The 20,377-nt window shown below is 43.7% G+C and overlaps 1 protein-coding gene across 5 annotated transcripts in view; it reads right to left on the reverse strand.

Moving 5' to 3' along the window:
• Positions 1-4,366, reverse strand: part of PPP4R1 (protein phosphatase 4 regulatory subunit 1) — a 66,286-nt gene extending 61,920 nt beyond the window's left edge. For 2 of the 5 annotated variants that reach the window (XM_037381473.1, XM_037381472.1), the window contains exons 1-2: positions 4,221-4,366; positions 3,890-3,934 (exon numbers count right to left, since the gene is read on the reverse strand). In XM_037381473.1, the coding sequence (XP_037237370.1) occupies positions 3,890-3,934; positions 4,221-4,227 (52 nt within the window). In that variant the 5' untranslated portion in view covers positions 4,228-4,366. Of the gene's footprint in view, positions 1-3,483; positions 3,563-3,669; positions 3,764-3,889; positions 3,935-4,220 lie in introns of those variants that run through there. The other 3 variants (XM_037381470.1, XM_037381469.1, XM_037381471.1) reach the window with 2 other exon arrangements.
• Positions 4,367-20,377: the final 16,011 nt, after the last annotated feature.

Below are 20,377 nucleotides of genomic sequence, written 5' to 3' on the forward strand. Positions count from 1 at the left end.
TATACTTAGCTTACGCATTTACACTACTGTATTTTGATTTCGTATGCACAAAAAGATTTGAACAAAAGCCAGTTTTTCCCCAACTTCTTTTCATATCCTGTGCAAGATTTATGACAAAAGATCAAGGAAGCCAACAGTCCAAGCAGTGTTTATGGGTAACTGTCCAGCTGACTTTGAACCACTAACTTAATTTTGCCACCTTATAGCAACCAGATAGGATGGGGAGGCTTCTGCTTGCTTCCACTTCAAATTTCCACCCTATTACCGGGGTGGGGTTTTTAGGATGGCGTTGGTTGGGTTTTTTTGCTTTAATGAGTATCACACAAGGATTCTTACGAGGTTTACCTTAACCCAAACGAAATGCAATGATATGTTACTTATTTGAGGGGTTATAGTCAATAACAAAGTTGACTTTCACAATAAGAACTTGCATTTAGGAGTTAATATAAGGTTTATAACCTTCTGCATGTCCAGCAAGGATGCATTCACTGACACACACCCTTTTTTTTTTTTTTTTAACTACTGAACAAGGAAAAGCCACTGGCTGAATATGGGAGAACCAGAATTTCTTTATCACAGCCTTTGGCACCAGAAGCTACCTCTACAGAAGCAAAATATTAGCTAAAATTAAAGCACTGAAACGCCACATGCCAAACTATGTAACTACTTAAAGCAATCATCTGTGTAATGCACCATCAGGTATAAAGTATGCATTCACCTGAAAAAGAAAAAAAAAAAAAATAAATCTGAGCTTTCCAGTGGTAACCAAGCAACCAAGAGCAGAAAATGTGAAGCTTTCAAAATAGAAGTGCAAACCAAAGCTGAAATTAATTATTTAAAAGTCAATCCAGCTGGTTTATCAACCACTCTCTAAAAGCCTTTCTTATAAAAGCTCCTGTTTAATCTCTGACCTCTTAAGCAAATAAACAAAAGACAATTTTTAAAAAGATGCCTTCCACAGCATATATTCTATTGCTCCCCCAGCACTCCAAAAGCAAATTTACTACTCTGCTCAAATCTAGGAATTTTCATTTAACCTAAATATTTATCAAGCTCTCTTTATGAAAATGTAAACTTCCTTTTACAAGAAACTATCAAAACCATACTCCAAAGATACAATAATTTACTGGTTTATGTTTCGGGTTAATTAGCATCCAATGAGTTGGCACAATAAATGAGGGGAAGCACAAATTGTACATTTTTACAAGTCGTTGTTTAAACTCCAACTTCCCAGTAAAATACTTGATTCCAGAGACCTTAAAGACAAAGATCGTAAACCAGCCTGTTCTTAACTCTGCATATCCAAGAAGATACACAGATGCTTGCATCATTACTTTTAGCAGCAACTGTGCATTGTTTTCTGCTCAGCTCCAGGACCTTCTCCTAGTGCTTTAGATTAAGACTAATAAAAGGTATCTCTTGGTCACCTTAAAGATTCTTTAATTTTCTTTTATACTTTTATTGCGTTAAAAATCAGTGAATCACATTGTAGATTCTCATTATCAAAAAAAAACCCAATGTTGTGATTCAGAATCAAACCTAGACTCACTGAGGAGCTACAAAGGAATGCCTAATCTAGTAAAATGTCCTAAACCATATGCCTAATTAGAGACGCAGCTTCAGATGTCCAATCCAGATCTTTACACAGGTACCTAGTCTCAATCACTCCCTGTTTCTCCAGTGTACCTCACTGATGTTCTGCTATTGCTTGATACCAGCTCAATTAAAAGCCCAAAGATTTATTGAAAACTATATAGCTGTCTTTCAAAAATAGTCAATCCATTGATCCCATCTCAGTCTTTTCATATAATTAACAATATTTCACATTTACCTACGTGTCTGCTCCTAATTACACTAACCAGGACTACAAGTATGCCCGTATGTCTTTTTCCTTGTTTGTCTTTAACTATAGCTTAGCACATGTAATAGCAAGACCGCAGCTGGCAGAATCACACATGCATAAAAGCTGCCAGCGCTTCCAGTTTTCTCGCAATTGCGTTCTCCTACTTCAGGAATACACCTCTAAAACAGTGTCTAACTCCACTACTCGAAAGAACAGGAAATATTTCAGCTATTTACAACAGAGAGGTACTGTAGGGTGGGGTTCAGACAAAAATTGCAGCTTTGTGTCTGCCTTTTTTTTTCCATTGTCAGTTTCATATGTGCAACCATGAAATGTAATCCCCAATAACACATCAATTGGGAATGCTTTCATAAATTATATAAGACCTGTTTCATGGGTACAAAACATGGTTATTTCAAAGAAATACCACCGCACAATAAACAGTCTTTCTTTTGACTAGCATGTACAGCCTCCCTGGTCTGTATTATTTTTCTCTAGCTCACGGCCATCTCACAAGAAAATCATATACAATTTAGAACCATAAAAGACATCATGTGACTGAACTATGTCCAGACAGCACACATTCATTCACACAGCTTCCTGTTTTTTTCTCTTAACAGAATATGCATAAGTATTGAGCTATTCGCTTTCATCTGCTTCCATCAAAACCTCAGTAATTTTTAATGAGCTTTCAAATTTTTAGATTTCTATGGCTCCCACCTTCAGGATGCTCTCATCTGGACTGAGTCATACCTCCATGCATGTATTATTTTTTCATCTTTAAACACAAGACCATAACATTCAAACCACCACCAGGAGCCCACAGGTTCACAATCACCTCTCTAATGACTACACGCAATTTCTTACTTCAACGCCTCTCTTACAGTCAACGAAAATCATAATCTTAAGTGGAAATTTAAAGAACACACTTTTATTTTTCAGTGTGTCACTTCTGAAGTCCTCCTCCTGTAACCACACAAAGTTTCCAAGCGGCTATGCTATCGATGTGGATTTCAAGCCATCAGAATTAAAAAAAAGCAAGCCTTACAGCTTGCTCCCCCTTTGTGCAAGGCAACACGCAATAAGGGCCTTTTAAACGTCAGATGTCAAAACTGAAAAAGAAGATGCAGCAGTTCAATTCTGAAAAGTTAAACCAACCCTCCTCTAAAAACGTAAGCCATGCACGGGAAGGTTTCCCTCCCGCGACCCCCCCGCGGCGAGCGGGCGGCCGTGCAGCACGGCACACCTCCGGCACCGGCCGGGCTCCGCACCCCGCCGCACCGCCTGCCTCACCAGCTGCCTCCGCCTCCATTTTCACTTCCAGCCCCAAATTTATCCTCCTCTGCTTCCAAGAAGCTCCCTCGGTACCGACATCGCCAGCAGACACCTCCTCACCTGAGTAACATCTACCTGTCTGCCCAGCCGCGCTGCGTACCCCTGAGTTAGGCATTTTGTACCTGAACCACATTCTGTGATTTGCACCGCGACGTGAACTCTTTTCCACACATCTCTCCAGCGGGGTCAGGAAGCGGGGCCGGGGGGGGGGGGGGGGGGAGGGGGAAGGATACCACACACACACACACACACAATATATATATATAAAACAACCACCGTAGATATAAAAGGAACGAACAACCCACACGCTGCAGCCTCCGGCGCGGCAGGATTCTCCTCCCCGGAGGCGTCCCCCCCTGCCCAGGCCATGCGGGGACGACGCCCCTCGGCGGCCCGCAGGCTGCCACACCTCCCGGCGGGGCTGCCTCCTTCCCGCCCGCCCTCGGTGGCCGTTAACGGAAGCCCCGCGCGCTGCCCGCCGGACAACGCACCCCGCTGCGCGCCGCCGCTGCCCCGCGGGAAAGCCCGGCGGGAACCGGCCTGCCCCACGCGCGTCCGCGACCGTGTCATGGGCACGGGGAAGCGCGGGGCACGGCCGCCTCCTCCCCCCACCGCGCCGCCGCCTCCCACAATGCACCGTGGGCGCTCCCCGCTGAAGCCACTTCCTCGCCCGACAGCCGCCCCGCGCCGCCGGCCCCCGGCCCCACTCACATGCGTCGATCTCCTCCTGCAGGTCCTCCTGGAGCAGCGACAGATCTGCGGGAGATACACCATGTGCCAAGGCGCCCGGCCCGCCGCGCCCCCGCCACGCGTGACCCGGCCCGCCCGCGGGGCCGCCCCCCGCCGCCGCTGACGGGCTCCGCAGGCTGCGCCCCGGCGCCCTCCCCGGCCTGACCCCACCCCGCGGCCCCCGCGCTCCGAGCCGGACAGCAGCGGGAAGCGCTTCCGAAGCCGGGGCGGGGGAGCCGGGGGGGGGGGGGGAGGGCTGGCGCCTCACCGGGGAGGCGGCGTGTGCGGAAAGGGGGAGGGGGGCGCTACCTACCCGCCATCTTGCTGCAGCCCCCGCGGGGCGCCCGCCTACATTTACCCGGCGGCCGAGCGAGGCAGGGGGCGGCGGGAGCGGGCAGGCCCGGCGCGGTCCAGGCCCCGGGCCCGGCGGCGTCTCCCCGCGTCCCCGGGAGAGTCGCGCAGGGAGGGAGGAGGGAGCGGGCGGGCGGAGGAAGGCGGGAGGAGGGGTCTGGGCCGGACACGCTGCCCCCGCCTCCGCCCGGCGGAGCCGCGCTCGCTCGCACAGGCGGCCGCGCCTCCCCGCCCCTCGCTCTGACTCACGGCCGGAGCGGCGCGGCGCGGCACGGCACGGCCTGCGGGCGGCGAAGCCGGCGACCGGCGGGGCACGGCACAGCACGGCCCGCTCACCTGGGCTCGCCCCCAGCCCCAGCCGGCCTCCCGGGGCTCGGCTGGGTTCCTCCTGCCGCCCGCCGAGGGGCGGGCAGGGCGGCGGGCTGAGGCGTTGCCCCACGGCGCTCCCGGTGCGGCGGGGCCGGCCGGAGGGAAGGGCTCGCGCCGCGTGGCGCCGCTTCCAGGGGAGAGGGTCTGGGCGAGTCAGCGGGGCCGCAAAGTCCCTGCTTCGGGCCTTGCGGGGTCGCCCGAGGAGAAGGGACCCCTGCGAGGTGGCCCTGCCACCGGCACCCTGCGACCTGCCGGCTTCCAGCGGCCGAGAAGCTCTGGCTGAAAAACACGGGCTGTGCTCGGCTCGGCCGCCTGCCTTCTGACTTCTAAAAATACACGATTTAGTTGAACGTATGTGCAAAAGCATCTATCGTTTTCTGCTTTTGTTGGCTTTACCTTATGGTCAGTGCTGATAGTTGTTGTCATCTTAAATAGGTTTTCCACTGTAAATTAGAAGATGAAGTGCTGGGTAAAAAGGATGCTCTAATTAGTTGATACCCAGAGCACTGGGTAAAGGAAAGGAACATTACTGGTACTGGTGCTACCTGGGAGTCTTATCCGAGCCTTCCACAGCCTTATTTTTATGTCAGTAATGAAGTTGTTAATACTCTGGAAAACAAAATAAGTTGGCTTTGTTCAGTTTTTCAGAAAAGGATGCAATTTCAGTAGTTCTGTTTTAACTGAATGTTTGACAGAATGTCTTGTAAGCTGCTCTTTAACATCTTAAAGGTTTTTTTTATTTTGTAAGTTGGACAAGGAGTAAATCTCTGTAGTCATTCTCTTTGCTATAGAGGCTGAAAACGTGTAATCTTTTAAAATGCATCTATCCTTTTCCTTACAATCCTATAGGACAAGCTGAGTCCTGTTTCATGCCCATTCAATCTTCAGACAAGTCACTAGGGCCAACTGGATACTGATTACCCAACACTTGCTTTTATTCAGATATATAACCTCAAAATTGGAGTAAATCAAGTAAATTCACCATGACTAAGTTATATGAACCATGCTGTTCTCTGCCAGTGTAATTTAAGAGGCGATTCAGGGGAAATACTTGACATCACAAATCACTGGCAATGCTGGATGTACTAGAACAGAAAAGTAAAGTGTACTTGAAGATCCCATTTTTATTATCTCTGTTGCTGCAAGTTATTTCCAGGAAGTTTTTTTCTCGTCTCCTCTCTGCATCCTTCACCACAATTGAGGCCCAGTTTTGCTTCCTCTGAATTCAGTAACAGCTTAAAATGTGGTGTGTTTTGTTCCACTGAAAGAATCGAGAGGTTTGGTTCCTTTTTCCAACTATACAAAGAGGCAGTAATGCACACTGACTATAGGTTACTGTGGTCTGAGACCATCAAAGCTACCTTGACCATTATTATTGTCATCAGAATGAGAAATGGAACTTAGTGAGATACATCTATGACAATTGGGTTTATAATTTGGAATGCACCAGAATTACTGCTCTTAAAAGTGTAATAATAGTGTTAATTATCATCAGTTAAGGATTGCCCCACATGTAATGGTCTCTGAAGTGTTTTGTTTTGTATTTCTATGTACATATTTGTTTAAAGAAAGGAAGTACAATTTATGCAATAAAGCAAGTTAAAATGATTGGATAAGATTATACTTAACATAATTATACATAAATGAATTTTGGATCTTCCTATGTGCATGTGCTCTTCTTAAGTGGTGGTTAGTTCTTTCTCTGTAGGCAGGACTGTGTTGTATTTAAATAGCACAGATAACAAGGATCAGTGTGATTTAGCCTTGCAAGACAAATTATAATTGTTCATGAACTGCAATTTTTTTTGCTATGTATTACCCATAGAACATCAGACTCTTCGTCAGGCGCAGCTGGTCCTAGCAATATTGCTAGCAGCCATCAGGAATGGTCTCTTCCTTTATGAGTAGAAACTCTGCGGCAAAACCTTTGGCTTATACAGTGATACACACATGGAGAGGGGAAAATAATTTTAAAAAAATGTGTAATTGTTTGGCTTCATGCTAACACACAACGCGAAATCCCACGTAATGTATAAGTAACCAGGTATTTCTACACTTCTAGGCTTCAGTGAATCCCCAGGTACTGATTAAGGGCCTGATTCAAAGTTGAAGTTGATGGTAAGATTCCCTGCCACTGGTCACATGCAAGGCAGACAGAGACCCTGTAAGTGTACAACAGACACTGACTCTTTCAGACAGCATGATAAACTGCCATTCTAAAATAACATACCTAATTATCCAACAAGACGTGTTAAGGAGCAAGTAATATAGCACCTGCTAAAAAATTCTAGCACATTTTGTACTGGAGTTCTCATTGTCAGTTTGAGTACCCTTACAGGTGCTGGAAAGTAAAAAAAGCTAAGAAATAAACTCAACGTTCGCACACGCTATCCCATGGAAAAACACGCTACAAAGGGTGGAAGCCAAGGCTATGGATGGAAGGATACAAATGGAAGGCTCTTTGGCAAGATCCTTTGCCTGTGATAGAAGACACGTGTATTGCTATCTATGTGATGTATCTCAAAAAAAGTCCACAGCAATCAGCAAGACATTACAGTATTTACATAAATTACTACATAAATCCTTTCAAACCTACACAAGTGACCAAGTTAGACACAAGATACACAACATCCATCTAGACATATCTGCAACATGTTATTCTGTAGTTGGATTAGTAACATTTCTTCAGTCAAAACTGCTGCAGGTGTAAAGGCCTCAGGCTCAAAACCCTGTAGCCCCAAGAATTCACGCTTATCACTATATTATTATCTAGCATATTATTATCTATTTTCTTTCATTTGCTGTGAAGAAGCAAGTCTGATCAGATAACAATGCTAGCTTTCAATGTCTGCATATTAACTAGCTTTGCATTTCTCACAGGCTACCCTTCGTGTGTGGAAGGAGCTTCCCGTAAGTACCTATGCAGCCATCTTGCTACCCTCCTTCAGATTCCTCTTCAAAACTCCCTTTTCCTGTAAAGCCTACCAAAAATGTGCTGGGGTTAGACTGCTGGTGCACCAAGGCAACTACTTATCCTCTTGAGTTATCCTGAGTCATAGTTTTCTTGTCCACCCCCAGGATTTTGTCTGCACGCATATGCTGTGCTTTATGGCTAAACTATACACTGTTTACTTCTTAGACCACCTTTTTGTTCTTTATAGAGTGCTTAACCAAAATTGGCCCATTACTAAACACACAGATTAAGATACATATACACACACATAAGCACAGGAGTACCTATAATACCTATGGATGCAGGTGAAAACCTGATGGCTGAAGCCTGGGGCACAGTCAATTTGCATCTGAAAATACAGTAAAGCCTTTCTGCTAAAAAAGAGGTGTTAGTCATAAAACTTGTCTCCTTTCCCTTTTCCTTCCTTCTCTCCTTCCCTTCCCTAGTCGTGTTCTTTTTTTTCCCCTCCAATAAAAATACTGGAGGGTTTTTTTTGATACATACCTTGTGGTTGTGAAAGTTTTTGACAGTGCGCTAGTCATATTTGTTTAGCTTTCCATGTTTCCTGAGTAAAAGCTTGAGCTGGTGAGTACCTGCAAACCTTAATATCAGAGTCCAGCTGCCACTGCTCCCAGTGAAGGCCTCACAGAAGAATCATAAACACATTAGTATGCCAACCATGAATAACTTAACACCTAAATTTGCTGACAAAGAGCTTGGTTAATACAAAATTAAGTTTGCCTTGTGGGTTCCTTATGTCATTCCAGGACAGCAAAAAATTCAGCAGCAAGCTCAAGTGATGCTCAGACCCCTGAAAACTAGGACATATCCACCTGACGTACACCCCGGTGCAACATTAAGGCTACACCGAGGGCTCACAATAGCTCTTGGAATTAATTTGCAAACAAATCTATAGCACCAATGGCATGAAGATGGTAGCTGTGTGGGCAAACAGAAGAGAGGCATGTAAATCTGGAGACAAGTCTTGCAATTAATACCACTACCGGTGGTGACATCCCCAACTCCTTTGGCTATAGACACTGCATGAGAGTGGTCTGTGATCTTTACAGTGGGCAAATGAAAGTTTCTGTATCTGATTCTGTAGGTGCTCAAGCTCACTGTGAAAAAGGTCAAAGAATTAATGTATCAGAGCTGTTTTGGGGAGCTGCATCTCAGTGTTTGACTGCAGCATTTGTACAGGATTCCCTGTTAAGTAGCACTGGTCCGGACACAAGTTTTCCTTTAAGAGATGATCTGCTTCAGGAATCATGTGTATGCTACCGGAAGACTGAGTCACTGATCAAACAAGGCAAAGTTCAGGTCGTACCAATGTACCTTAGCTCTGGATTTCCTGGTTCTCAGAGGTTTGTGGCTCACCAACATACTGGAAAGAAATAAGACTGGGCAATCAGGAACTGAATCTTTTCCTCACTGAACTGCCAGTTTAATTTATTTCTTTATTTTGAGCAAGGAGAAAAAAAAATCCAAATTTTAACTACTTCAAGAAATTACAGCAACTACATAGAAGTGTAGCTGGGATACTATTGTAGTAGATACTGATATCCCCCAACCCTTCATCCTAGATCTCCAAACAATTTTGAAAGGAAGTAAATATCATTATTCTCATCTTACAGGTAAAGAAACAGAGAACAAAAGAAGAAAATGTGCCTGATATTGCTCGAGGCCTGAGATGAAAAACAGTGAATAAAATAAAGCACACCCAAAAAATCTGTGCTATTTTTTGCTATCTGATGCCATTGCATATATGACAGGTAGTAATCTAATGCGTGGTTCCTAATGTGCCAGCTCCGAGTCGTATGCCAGGCCAGACCCTGCCTCCCTGTTAGACCTGTACTTGAGTCAGCCGGGCTTTCCAGCCTTTCCTCAGCCCACGCAGTCTCCCTTCCCCACCCAACCGGTCCCTACCTGGCAATACCTAACCTGATTTTCAGATTAATATATTTGCATTTATTCACTCCTCCATTTCCTGGTCTACTGAGTTTAAATTTGCATCTCTCTAGGTCTGCTGAGATACTGGCACATACAATCAGCTTTCACAAGAAGAGTGTGAGCTGACTGTATGTGCTCACGCCCTGAATCAGAGGGCTCGCATCTTCTGAATCAGAGATGAGCTATTCAGATCCCAGAACATATCTCAGAGGGACAAATGGGACTGAATTACCATTACCACCAAACCTGCTTTTCCTTTTGGTGGTTGTCCTCCAACATCACTTTCACATCCTTCCAACTGGTCCCTTCCTAAGATCCTTTCTCTTCTTACTACAGCACCAGCTCTCCCCACCCTCTTGCCCCTCCATCCCAAATTCCTTGCAGCAAGCTGCTGTGTACCTCACTTCTAGTTCTGTTTTCATTGATAGTTTTTGAACCTTCTTACTGTTTTCATATACTCACATTGCATTTTTTTCCAAAGTAAAATAGAAACAAACCCCAAATCCTGGCAGAAGTGGAGCCTGGCAACCTGTCTGCGGACCTTTTTAAGATTTGAACTGGGCTTATGTCAGATCCAAGAGTAACACTGTTTCACAACCCGTGTGGATACTGGCTGGCTGGAAGTCGCCTTGGCCACCCTATTCAGCCAGCAGCAGTGTAATCCATTTAGTCAGGGAGAAATGGGTATGTGCCCATGCAGGCAGCCATGCTCTATTTTGCTGATCTGAAGGGTAGTAAGGTGCCAGTGGGATGCCTGTCAGGAGAATGATTGCTTTAGGACATGGCTTGTTATCCCAGTCTGTGTGATTGCTAGGACATGTCAATCCTAAAAAATGTGAGGGGTGGAGATGTCAAGGGGTTACATCCTAAGAACTCTTTGTTTAGATAACCCTGGCTCTTGTAGGAAGCACACTGAATTTCGGGGTCAGTTACACACGTGTATTTTAGACCTTTGGAGGAGTTAGTCTTTAGATGTGCGTATTTGTACAGTCTTTTGAGGGCAGATGTGAGCTCATTCTGCTTGTGCTCCAACTCAAATCAATAGCTGTGTAATTACAGTTCACGTAGCACTGAGCCCAGACAGATGTATGGACAGGCAGTGGCACAACATTTGGAAATCAGTCAAATATATCCAAGATATAGCAGAGGTCTGTTCATTAAAGAAGTAATTGAAACTGAAGTTATTCTTCTAAAAGTGGAAGCTGAGAATATTCTAAAAGACTCAATATCTATCTTATTTACAGTGTTAGAAAATGATCTGCAGACTATGAGCAAGGATTGTATAGCAGAGGGAAAAACCATCAAAAAGCCACCCAAAATAAGAGGACAACTGAATGATGGTTCTTGATATGTGCCAGTTCCTACACAAAACTTTTCAGCTATTGAACTGGGAGGGAATCCAAAGAACAAAGTGTTTTATTTGAAACCAATGTACACAAAACTAGATGGGAGAAAAATAAACATAAAACCCCATGTATAATCTCTGCAGAAGATGGTGATACAGTATGAGTTATGAAATCCGACAATATACAGGGCCAGATGGTTTGTAATAGCAAGCACCAAAAGTTTAAAGAGCCGTCTGGTCCAAAAATAGTCCCTTTGTATAATTAAATTACCTAGGATGTGAAAGGGACATTATGGTCCTAAAGCAACTCCTGGCTAGGCTCATTTCTCAATAATTTCCAAATTAGCTTTTCTCACTTGACATATAAATGACCATTTCCTATTTTTCTTACTATCATATAGGGCCTGAACCACTGGATGCCTGGTTGTGATACAAATGTAAGCTGTAGTATTTTTTAACTGTGGGAACAGTTAAAGAGTGTCAGGTATATTAAGAAGCTTTAGATTACTGCACTTAAACTTCTTCTTGGATCCAGGCACAGGCAACATTTCAGGGTCAAAGGTTTTTGTTTAAAATGAGATTTAATGTACGTAGACCATAGCATTGCCAATAATATCTTGAACTGGGTGTGTTTTATTGGGTGATTCATAAAGAAAGTCAGACAAAGTATGCACAGTGGTATTGGAATGTGGGTGGGATCAAAGTAATGATTTAGTGGAATATGTTTTTCAAGCACAGCATACAGGAAATCTTTCTGAATAAAGATGGATTTACCCCATGAGAACCTCAGTATATTTCCAAGTGTTATTTATTCCAGTGAAACCCAGTGAAAATATCAAAGTAAAACAAGAAACCTCATCGTTCACCTTCATATTCCATTGGCAATGAGACTACAGGCAGACTTGTTGGGAGTAAAGGGCAGGAAAATGAATAAAATTAATAAAAATAACATTTATTTAAAGGGACACTGTCTGCAGTTCCAAAATAGAAGAAATGTCTATCTATTCTCTAACAGGGTAGCTGCAACATTTTTATTTAAATACAGTTTTGCTATTAAGTGAGGATCCATAAGCCCACTGAGATGGGTTTGTTGAGGCTGCACATTTGCATGCATATACCTCACTCCATCTGCACTCTTCCTGTTCACATCTCTTTCCAGGCAGCATTTTGAAAACCACAGAGCTGATTTTGTTTCTGAGACTAAGGAGCCACTCATACGGAAAGCAAGGAGCTCTAACACTGGGAAACTGAGTCCTGCTTAGGGGGTTTCGTATTGGTATGAGTGATAATGTTGTCCTGAGTTCAATTATTAAAAAGCAAGCTGTTACATTTATAAAACTTCTGTTTAATTATATTATGTTTAATTACTTTTTGGCTCCTGATCAAGAATTATGTCTTGCTTTTTTTATACTGCTTGCTAAAGAGTAAGAACAGAGTAGTCTGCCCTTATCCCTGCTTTCTCCACTTTGATGCACTCATAGGGCATAACCACCTTGGAAGCCCAGCCAAGTTGAGGGATGCTGTGGTGGGATCAGCAGAACACCTCTGCTTTTGTGCAGACCCAGAGGATGGTACAGCACGCGTCATACCATGCAGTGTACATGTGCTGTATGTCAGGGAGCCAGAGGAGACAGGCTTTCTCATTGCTTTAACAGTCCCAGTGCCTTTTTTCAGTGCCTCAGTATGATTCAGTGGCTAAATGATGTTATGATAGTGGTAATCCTAACTGATTCCTTGGCATAATCCATGCATTTGTGAGGTAGGACAGCTCACTGGAGTAAGAGGAAAACTAGCCAGAGGAAGGCTGCAGATACCCTGTCTCATGAGGAAGAGTTTTATGGAGGAGAGGGAGCTTGCAAGACTCACGTTCCCAACAAGACAGGAGCAGAATGGGACAAGGCAAACTCTCCTACTAACAGGAGCTAAAAGAAAGGTTGGCTCTGCCCCCAGTGCTGGAAAGGGTTCGGTATAGGAAGCAGTGTAGATGCAATGTTTTCGGAGGGCTTTCTACCTTTGACTTGGAAAAGCAGTCTGCTGTTTTTCAAGACCTTTGTATAGAGAATTAATATTCCACAGATGCTATTTAGTTCTCAATATTTCCTATCAACTGTGGCTTTTTAAGGGTATGAATGCTATTAACCTGTGGTTAATGGATCAGCTTTAAATAACATATTACATCCTTTCACTCAAACGTCCATTAAGATTTAAATTAGATTAAATATACAGGGAAGATTCTGGTTTGTAATTTTTCTCGGCAAGAAACAGATGAAATAGAAGGCTGTGCTTGCTGCGGTATCCTTCACCTACCCATTAAAAGTTAATCTGTACAGTCCTCAAAATTGTCAGGAAGCAGAACTTCAGGATATTAGGAACCTGAAAACAAAGGAAAGGTTATTTCTCTTGAAAAGCTATAGTTTATATGCATTAATTATCTCATGATACCTTTTGGTAAGCAAACAGAAAAGCATGCAGCGTACAGCATGCCAGCGCAAGTTAGAGGAGAGGCAGAAAATTTGGCTTATCTTGAAAAAACAAGTTGTTAGAGCAATTTTATTTCTTTGATCCAGAGACAGAGCTTTCATAAAGATAGAGCTGGAAGCAGCATGTCTTGCTTTAAGACAGGCTCTGTGTGTGCTTATGCTCAAAAATCTCTGCATCCTTTTCTCTTCCACATTTAGCTCCTTAGTTGCCACTAGCACAGCATATGCATGTTGAGCCTGATTACTTGCCTAATTGACCTCTTCCCTTGGGCTGGACAAACTAACCAACCAGCCCTCAGTTTGAGCTTATGTTCTGACCAGTCCAAGAATAGGTGTAGAACAGGTGACCCCTCAAAGGGGTGCTTACGTCCTTGCTCATGTGTTAGAGCAAGTAAAATGTGAGCTTGCTATTGCTATGGGGTAACACACCCAGGTAGTGCTGCGTTTGCATAGAAGTCTTTGAACCCACATAGTGTCATTTACCTCCCCTTCCTGCAGGACAGAGCCAGCCAGGAGCTCAATTTTTCTGCATCCTCTGTGCAAATCATTTGGGACCCAGCTCCCCAAATCCTCTGTTTCCAGAGCTCTGATTTCCTTACTTTCCAGGTTGCTGTTCGCTCTGCAGCCACAAGCAAGCGCTATGACCTACATCACCCAGGTGCCCAAGTGCTCCCATCCTCTGTGGAGGAGCCAAAGGGGATACTCCCACCCAGGTGCAGTTCATCTGAGCTTTTTTTGGAAGAGGGATTACAGTCAAGACACATGCCCAGACGTTCAGTGAACAATAGTAGCTCGAATAAAGTGCAAATTTGTCACGGGTTAAGCTCCTCCTTTGCTAATGACTGCATGAACACCTGGACCAGGGGGCTGGGGACCACATCTCCATTCTGGCCACCTGTCTTACTGAAAGGATTTATTTGGCTTCAGCAGGACTATGTCAAACTTAGACTTCAACCAAGAGCTGAAGAGTTCAGCTAAGAGATTTTTTTTTAATATGCCCTAACACCAAAATGAGACTTCTGACTCTTTCTGAGTTTTGACTGAACGATATTTTGTCTCTGTCATAAATATTTTCTAATCCATTTTATCACCCTCCTGATATCATTAGAAAGATTATGACTGTGGTAGCTTCTCTCTAAGGTTGTCCTGCAGATAGATCTTCACTTTGCTGACTCCATCACTGCAGATAACTAGTGCCAGTTCTCTTTATACCTTCACAACTGACCTTTCCAATAATTGCTTTATTATTTTAATTCTCATCAGTTCTTAAAACTTTTCTAGCTGTGAAGGTGAGAGATGTGATTTCCTGATCTGGGTGCCACTTGGTGAAGATATGTCTGTGTACCCTTAGAATGCAAGCTTAGTATAGAACTTTGCTTGGCATTTAACTGCCCTGAAAAATAACATTTAGAGCCTCTTCAGACACTGCAGGACCTTTGGACCTGATCCACGCATCACTGTTCAATCACCTTTAACGAAACCACAAAAAAATGATTGAAGGGGAGGGTAAAAAACCTGGACTGATAAAATATGCTGCATTGTGCATATTTCCAATTTCTGCTCTTCACGTTAGTCTCTTAGTTATGTCTGGGTAATCAGCATCTTTTGGTACAGTCAAGGCCCTGAGAAGTCATCGCTTATTTGAAGAGACTACTATATCATTACTCCTCATTAGAAAAACAAAGCTGTTGATCAAGTAGTGCATTCTTTTCCTCCTTGTAAAATATTTTATTACTAAATATTCAAAACCCTACAAAACAAAACATACAGTCTTCTCATTTATTTTTAGGTTTGAACAAACTCAGATTATCTATGTTGAAGGCAAATTCTGAAGTCCATAAACAGGCAGTACTACCACTGATGTACATGGAAATTGGAATAAATATTAAACAAGGACCTGTTCTGAAAAGAAAAACACAGACATCATAACAGCAATAATAATAATTCATGTGGTCAAAACTGCAGGTTTCTTTAAGGGTTAATTTGTCCTCCTAAAGAACAGAGACCCAAAAGGAGATTTGGAGTTTACATCAAACATCCTCTGCACTTCAGAACTGTTTAGACTGGTGGTGGGAAGAGGAGAGGTCACACTCCCAAACTCAGTCTTAAGCTCATTTGAACACACATGAATTTCATTCATAGCAGAACCAGGGGAGATGGGGGAGGATGGGGGGCGGGGGGGGGGGGGGGGGGGGGGGGGGGGGGGGGGAGAGCGGGTGGGGAGTTGGGGACTATCTTTCATGCTGTAGGAGATTTTTTTGAATTCATGAGAACTTCTTGATCAGATTTTTGTTCCTTTGAGATTTCTTTCTTAGATTGTTTTCCTATTCAGTTTGGACTGCAAAGAAACCTCTCACTGTTAAATCTAAACAAATGAATCAACCTTAGTCAATAAGCCTCCTCAGTCACCACCTGGCTTACAACTGAATTTTAATTTCTCCTTCTCAGTTGCCTCATAGTTGTTGATAATGAACAGTTCCACTGATACAGGCAAAAACATAGGAGTGACACCACAAGCTGGCTACAGACACCCTACTCACCACCTAAACTACTGGCAGGCCAGCATGGATAGATGCATTTTCATTTGAAAATTTTCATTTGAGGTTTGTTTGGAAGATCCCTGTTTGGTTCTTCTGTAACCAGAGGAAGCACTACCAATGTGCATTCATTGCCCGAGGATATAATGAGAAAAATCAATGTGAAGTTCAAACGCCCTCTGGCTGGCAGCACACACACGCTGGGCATGTTTTAGATGAACCTGATGCCCACTTGGCAGGACAAATTTCTGACAGTATAAGAGCCCTGTTATCTCCCCTTGGCAATATGCACAATAGCAGCCTGCTTGTTTGACAATAGAACATTGGCCTTAATATAATACCCTTTTCACAGTTTACAAGGCTAAGCTTAATTAAAAGGAGAATTGTGGATGCCCTCCTTTCATTTGGTAGTAAACACAGGCTCCTTCACCCCATACAAAGCTAATGGTGGTAGACTGGGCAAAGTTAGCTACTAGATACTACTCTATTTTCTATGAGAATAGTGTACTGTAGAATATACTGCTAGGAGGAAACAGCACTGCCATTCAGTAAATCCAGTTGTAATTTATAATGACCCTCACTGGGCTGCTCCCACAGCGTGCTGGAAGGCAAGAAGGTATCGCTGTCCTCCCTGCATTTTGAAGTAGAAGTCTCTCCGCAGTTGTCACTCCAGTCAGACAACATCTAGTTGGGCGAAGCTGATCTCTACATTCCCTTTCCAAGCAGCAACTAACAGGTATCAGTTATATCAGAAGCGTGAAAAGAATGGAGCAACCCAATGTCAACACCACCAAAAGTAAACTGAGACAGTTCATGTCACCTCCATGGACTCTTAACAATCATCATAATGTCTTCTCAAACGGTGCTCAAAATTGGCAGCCCAAAGAGAGGACCTGCAAAACGAAACATATTACAACAACCACAGACACAAACGAACTGCATCCTTGAATGCCCACGGTCAGGAACCCCCTGTTCTGAACTGCACCACGGTACATGAAAACACCACAATCTTTTGTTTGGACTGGTGTTTACATTGCAAACACATGCATGCTCAGGCATGCTTTTGTATGGAGTGTAACAAGAGAAAGGACTCATCCACCACCATGGCTCACATTAGTATATGTATAATTTTCATATAGAAAAGTAAATTGATAATAAGATCTGGAGCTTTCATCAGGAGTTGATTGTATGAATCCATCCTGCCTAAGTGATATAAAGGCTGAAGGTAATAGACAGGCTGATGCAGCTGGACGGCTTTTGCTGGACTGAGTGAAATACATCAGTATATTCAATCACAGTAGAAAGAGCTCTAACGATTCATTTGTGACATGTTGGGCCTGATGTCCAGCCCCAACAGCTGATGTTGATTGGAAAATTTACTTAGTGGTATGGACAAATAATCTATTGGATCACTGTGTCTTGACTTGTGCTATTTCAGGTCATCTCTGAAAATTCTCGTTACATATATAAAGCTCTACTTTTAAATTAGTTTTTGTTTTTTATTCTGACAGCTACTATTAGAAAAATTTTCCAAAGCCTCAGAAAGCCCTACTCCTAACTTCCAGACTAAATCCATCAAATTATACAATTTATGTCTGGTTTTGAGCAAATATTTTACTTTAGCTAGTTCTTGTTCTTTCTTGGTGGTTAACTGCCTATAGCATTTGTAGTGCTTTCAATTTGTACGTCAGCTTCTGTTTCTCAGCTGTAAGAAAAAAGCTTTTTTTGATTCTTTCCCCATTTCACAGTCTCGGTGAAGAAAGGTAGTGCTACCACCAGCTTGGGGCTATGGCACATCCCTTGCAAAGAATGCAAAGAAAACTTGCATTACTTTTCATTACCATTCTCCTGCAATGAGAGATTGCCCTGGGGATTAACAGTGAACCAGTAGAGTAAATTTGACCCTCTTGACAATGTACATCTATACTGCCAAAAATCTTTCCCAAGCGCTTTAGGAGCAGTGCATCTGTTACAAGGTCTATCACAAGCCGGTAAGCTTTATAGAAAGAACCCCCAAGTTTTTTTCAACAGCAGTAATGCTGCTTTTCAAAGTACTTGGCAGTGAAGCTGCAAGTAGGATCTTGCAGAGGTTTACTCCCCTCCAACCTTTTCCAGCAGATTTTCTCTTCAGGAGGGAGTGACTGGACCATATAAATTGCCACAAACAAGAGATGTTAAAACATGAAGCAACCCTACAACAAAACAACAGGCAGCTGCAGATTCTACTGGCATTAATGCTGGAACCAGTAGGCTATGAAGGGCTTAATTAATGTGAAATGAAGTGGAATAACCCTACTCAAGTTAAAAAAAAATTGCAGTGGCTTAAGACCTATGTGACTGAAATCAGAATCAGGCCCTCAATTTCCACCAGATCATTCCTATACTTCCCTGGTTTTCCTATCTCGGGAGTCTCACGCCGCCTTTCCAAGGCAGCCCTTTTCTAACCTTTGTGGTGATTAAGTAAACAAATGAACAAAAAACAGCCTCTTCCAGAATTTTAGCCATTTCATAACACTGGATTTTGCATGGGATCTAGGGTCTGAGCTGGAAGCTGCTCCTCCTGCTCCAAGAACTTCTTGCTCAGCAGCAGCTGCTTTCCTTTTGAGAGATTTTGGCAGATCCTTGGGCAGGCACCAGCAAAATTTCTGTGGCAGCAGTCACTAGTGTACTGAGAATTTGTGTCAGCCATGGGACATGGAGGCATTTTTCCCTGGGCAGCATGGAGTTAACTTGCCTCCTGCTCTGTGTCTTGGGAATAAGGGCTGGGATGGCAGCCCATAGTAGGAGGGCCTGGACTGAATTTGCCATCGAAGAGGAGGGATTACATTTTTGTGTGAGGAAGATGCTTGCCAAGAAATTAAGAGGGAACGCAACAGTGGGAGAAAGGAAGTAACTCATCGGGTGCTCGGGACAGACAACAGCAGTTTCGGGAGCTGGGTACGCGTCAGGGTCTTGGATGGATTTTTCTCTACGTAGGTCACTCACTGGAGTGAGAAAGTGGGAGGAAGGCAGATGCCTTTATAAGCCTGGGAACATCAACAGCACCCCACAGGCATCCAGTTTCCTACCAGTACAGACTCAATAAATACCACTGCACCACTTGTAGAGGAAGAGGCTGAATTTGTAGAAAACTTTTAAACATAGGACTAGTTTTCTACCAGCACGAGCCACAGGGGCAGGAACATGCAGGCAGGGGCAAAGAGGAGGGCAGCAGCAGCCCCAGCCACCATTGCCCCAGACAGCTGGATGGCCACACGCCGGGACAGAGCACGGTTAGGTGCCCAGCCCCTGGCCTCACAGCACGGCAGCACCGCAGGCAGGGAAATAACCCGGCCTTCTGTACTCCTGGTCTTGTGCCCCTAAGCAGGAGGCCGCCTTCCTTCCTCTGTTACATGAAAGCAGTGGTGTCACACTGAAAAAAATAGGGTGAGTGACAGGATAGTCCTGCTTTAGCTGTCTAAGCCGGGGGAAAAAAAAGTCCAAAGTGAAGGATGAGTCAATCCTACCCTCCCAAGGTGACTAGTACTGCCTTGAATTTCCAGACAGAGACAGGCCTGAACAAACTTTCCAGCTATCACACTCAGAAACACCTTGAGCCAGATCACATCTTTCTGGCTTAATCTCAGCTCTGAGGACCTAAATCTCTCACACTAAGGAGTAACCAGTTTGAGATCAGTGCAGTTGCACTGTTATAAAATTAGAATAAACTAAAGGATGGTCTGGCTTCTCCAGTTTCTGGAAACTGAGGGAAATTATTTCTGAGGAGAGAAGAGATTACTTGAAACTCTAAGGAAAGGCTGCTGAAAAACAAAGCCACTTGGCTTTGTATTTCCCAAAAGCAAAATACAGTTGGGTAGAAAGAAGTGAGGTAAATCATTGCTTCAAAACTTATAATTATTCATTGACTGAGACGCTACAAAAGGGAAAAAAAGAAAACCTTTAGGATGCAAAGACTTGTTTTCCTTTGCTTTTAACCAGACATTTGAAAACACTGCAACATGACCAATTCCTCAAAAATGTTTTCCTGACCACAGCGTTTGCATGCAGACAAACACAAGGATTATGCCAGTTCCTGGAAGAACGAATGTCATTAGCTTTTTTTAATACTGGAGCACGTGTCTGTTTATATTGTTAGTTTTCTTTCTTCTTATCTCCCTAGTTTTGGGGCATATTTTTTGCCTTTTCTTTTTTTTTGTGTGTTGTTTTGGTTTTGTTCCTAGACTCTTTGTTTAAATGAGTATAGAATAGGTTATTTTTTTCCTCTGGTTGTTCTTCTTTTGTTTGGCTCTTCAGTCTTTTTGCCTGTGCAAGTAAAACTGCCCGTCCTTAATACTCTCTCTCCTGCTGTTTCAGCCTGAACAGCTTCCACTGGGTCACCTTCGTGCTACTATTTTAAACAATGTGCTTGTTTGTAAGTAGCTAAATAGTTATTTGCTATCTTCAGAAGTAAGCTTTTGAGGTCTGGGCTTTAACCTTTTTTAGCGA

Source organism: Falco rusticolus, chromosome 3, assembly GCF_015220075.1.
Source record: "Falco rusticolus isolate bFalRus1 chromosome 3, bFalRus1.pri, whole genome shotgun sequence".
Taxonomy (NCBI): Eukaryota; Metazoa; Chordata; class Aves; order Falconiformes; family Falconidae; genus Falco; species Falco rusticolus.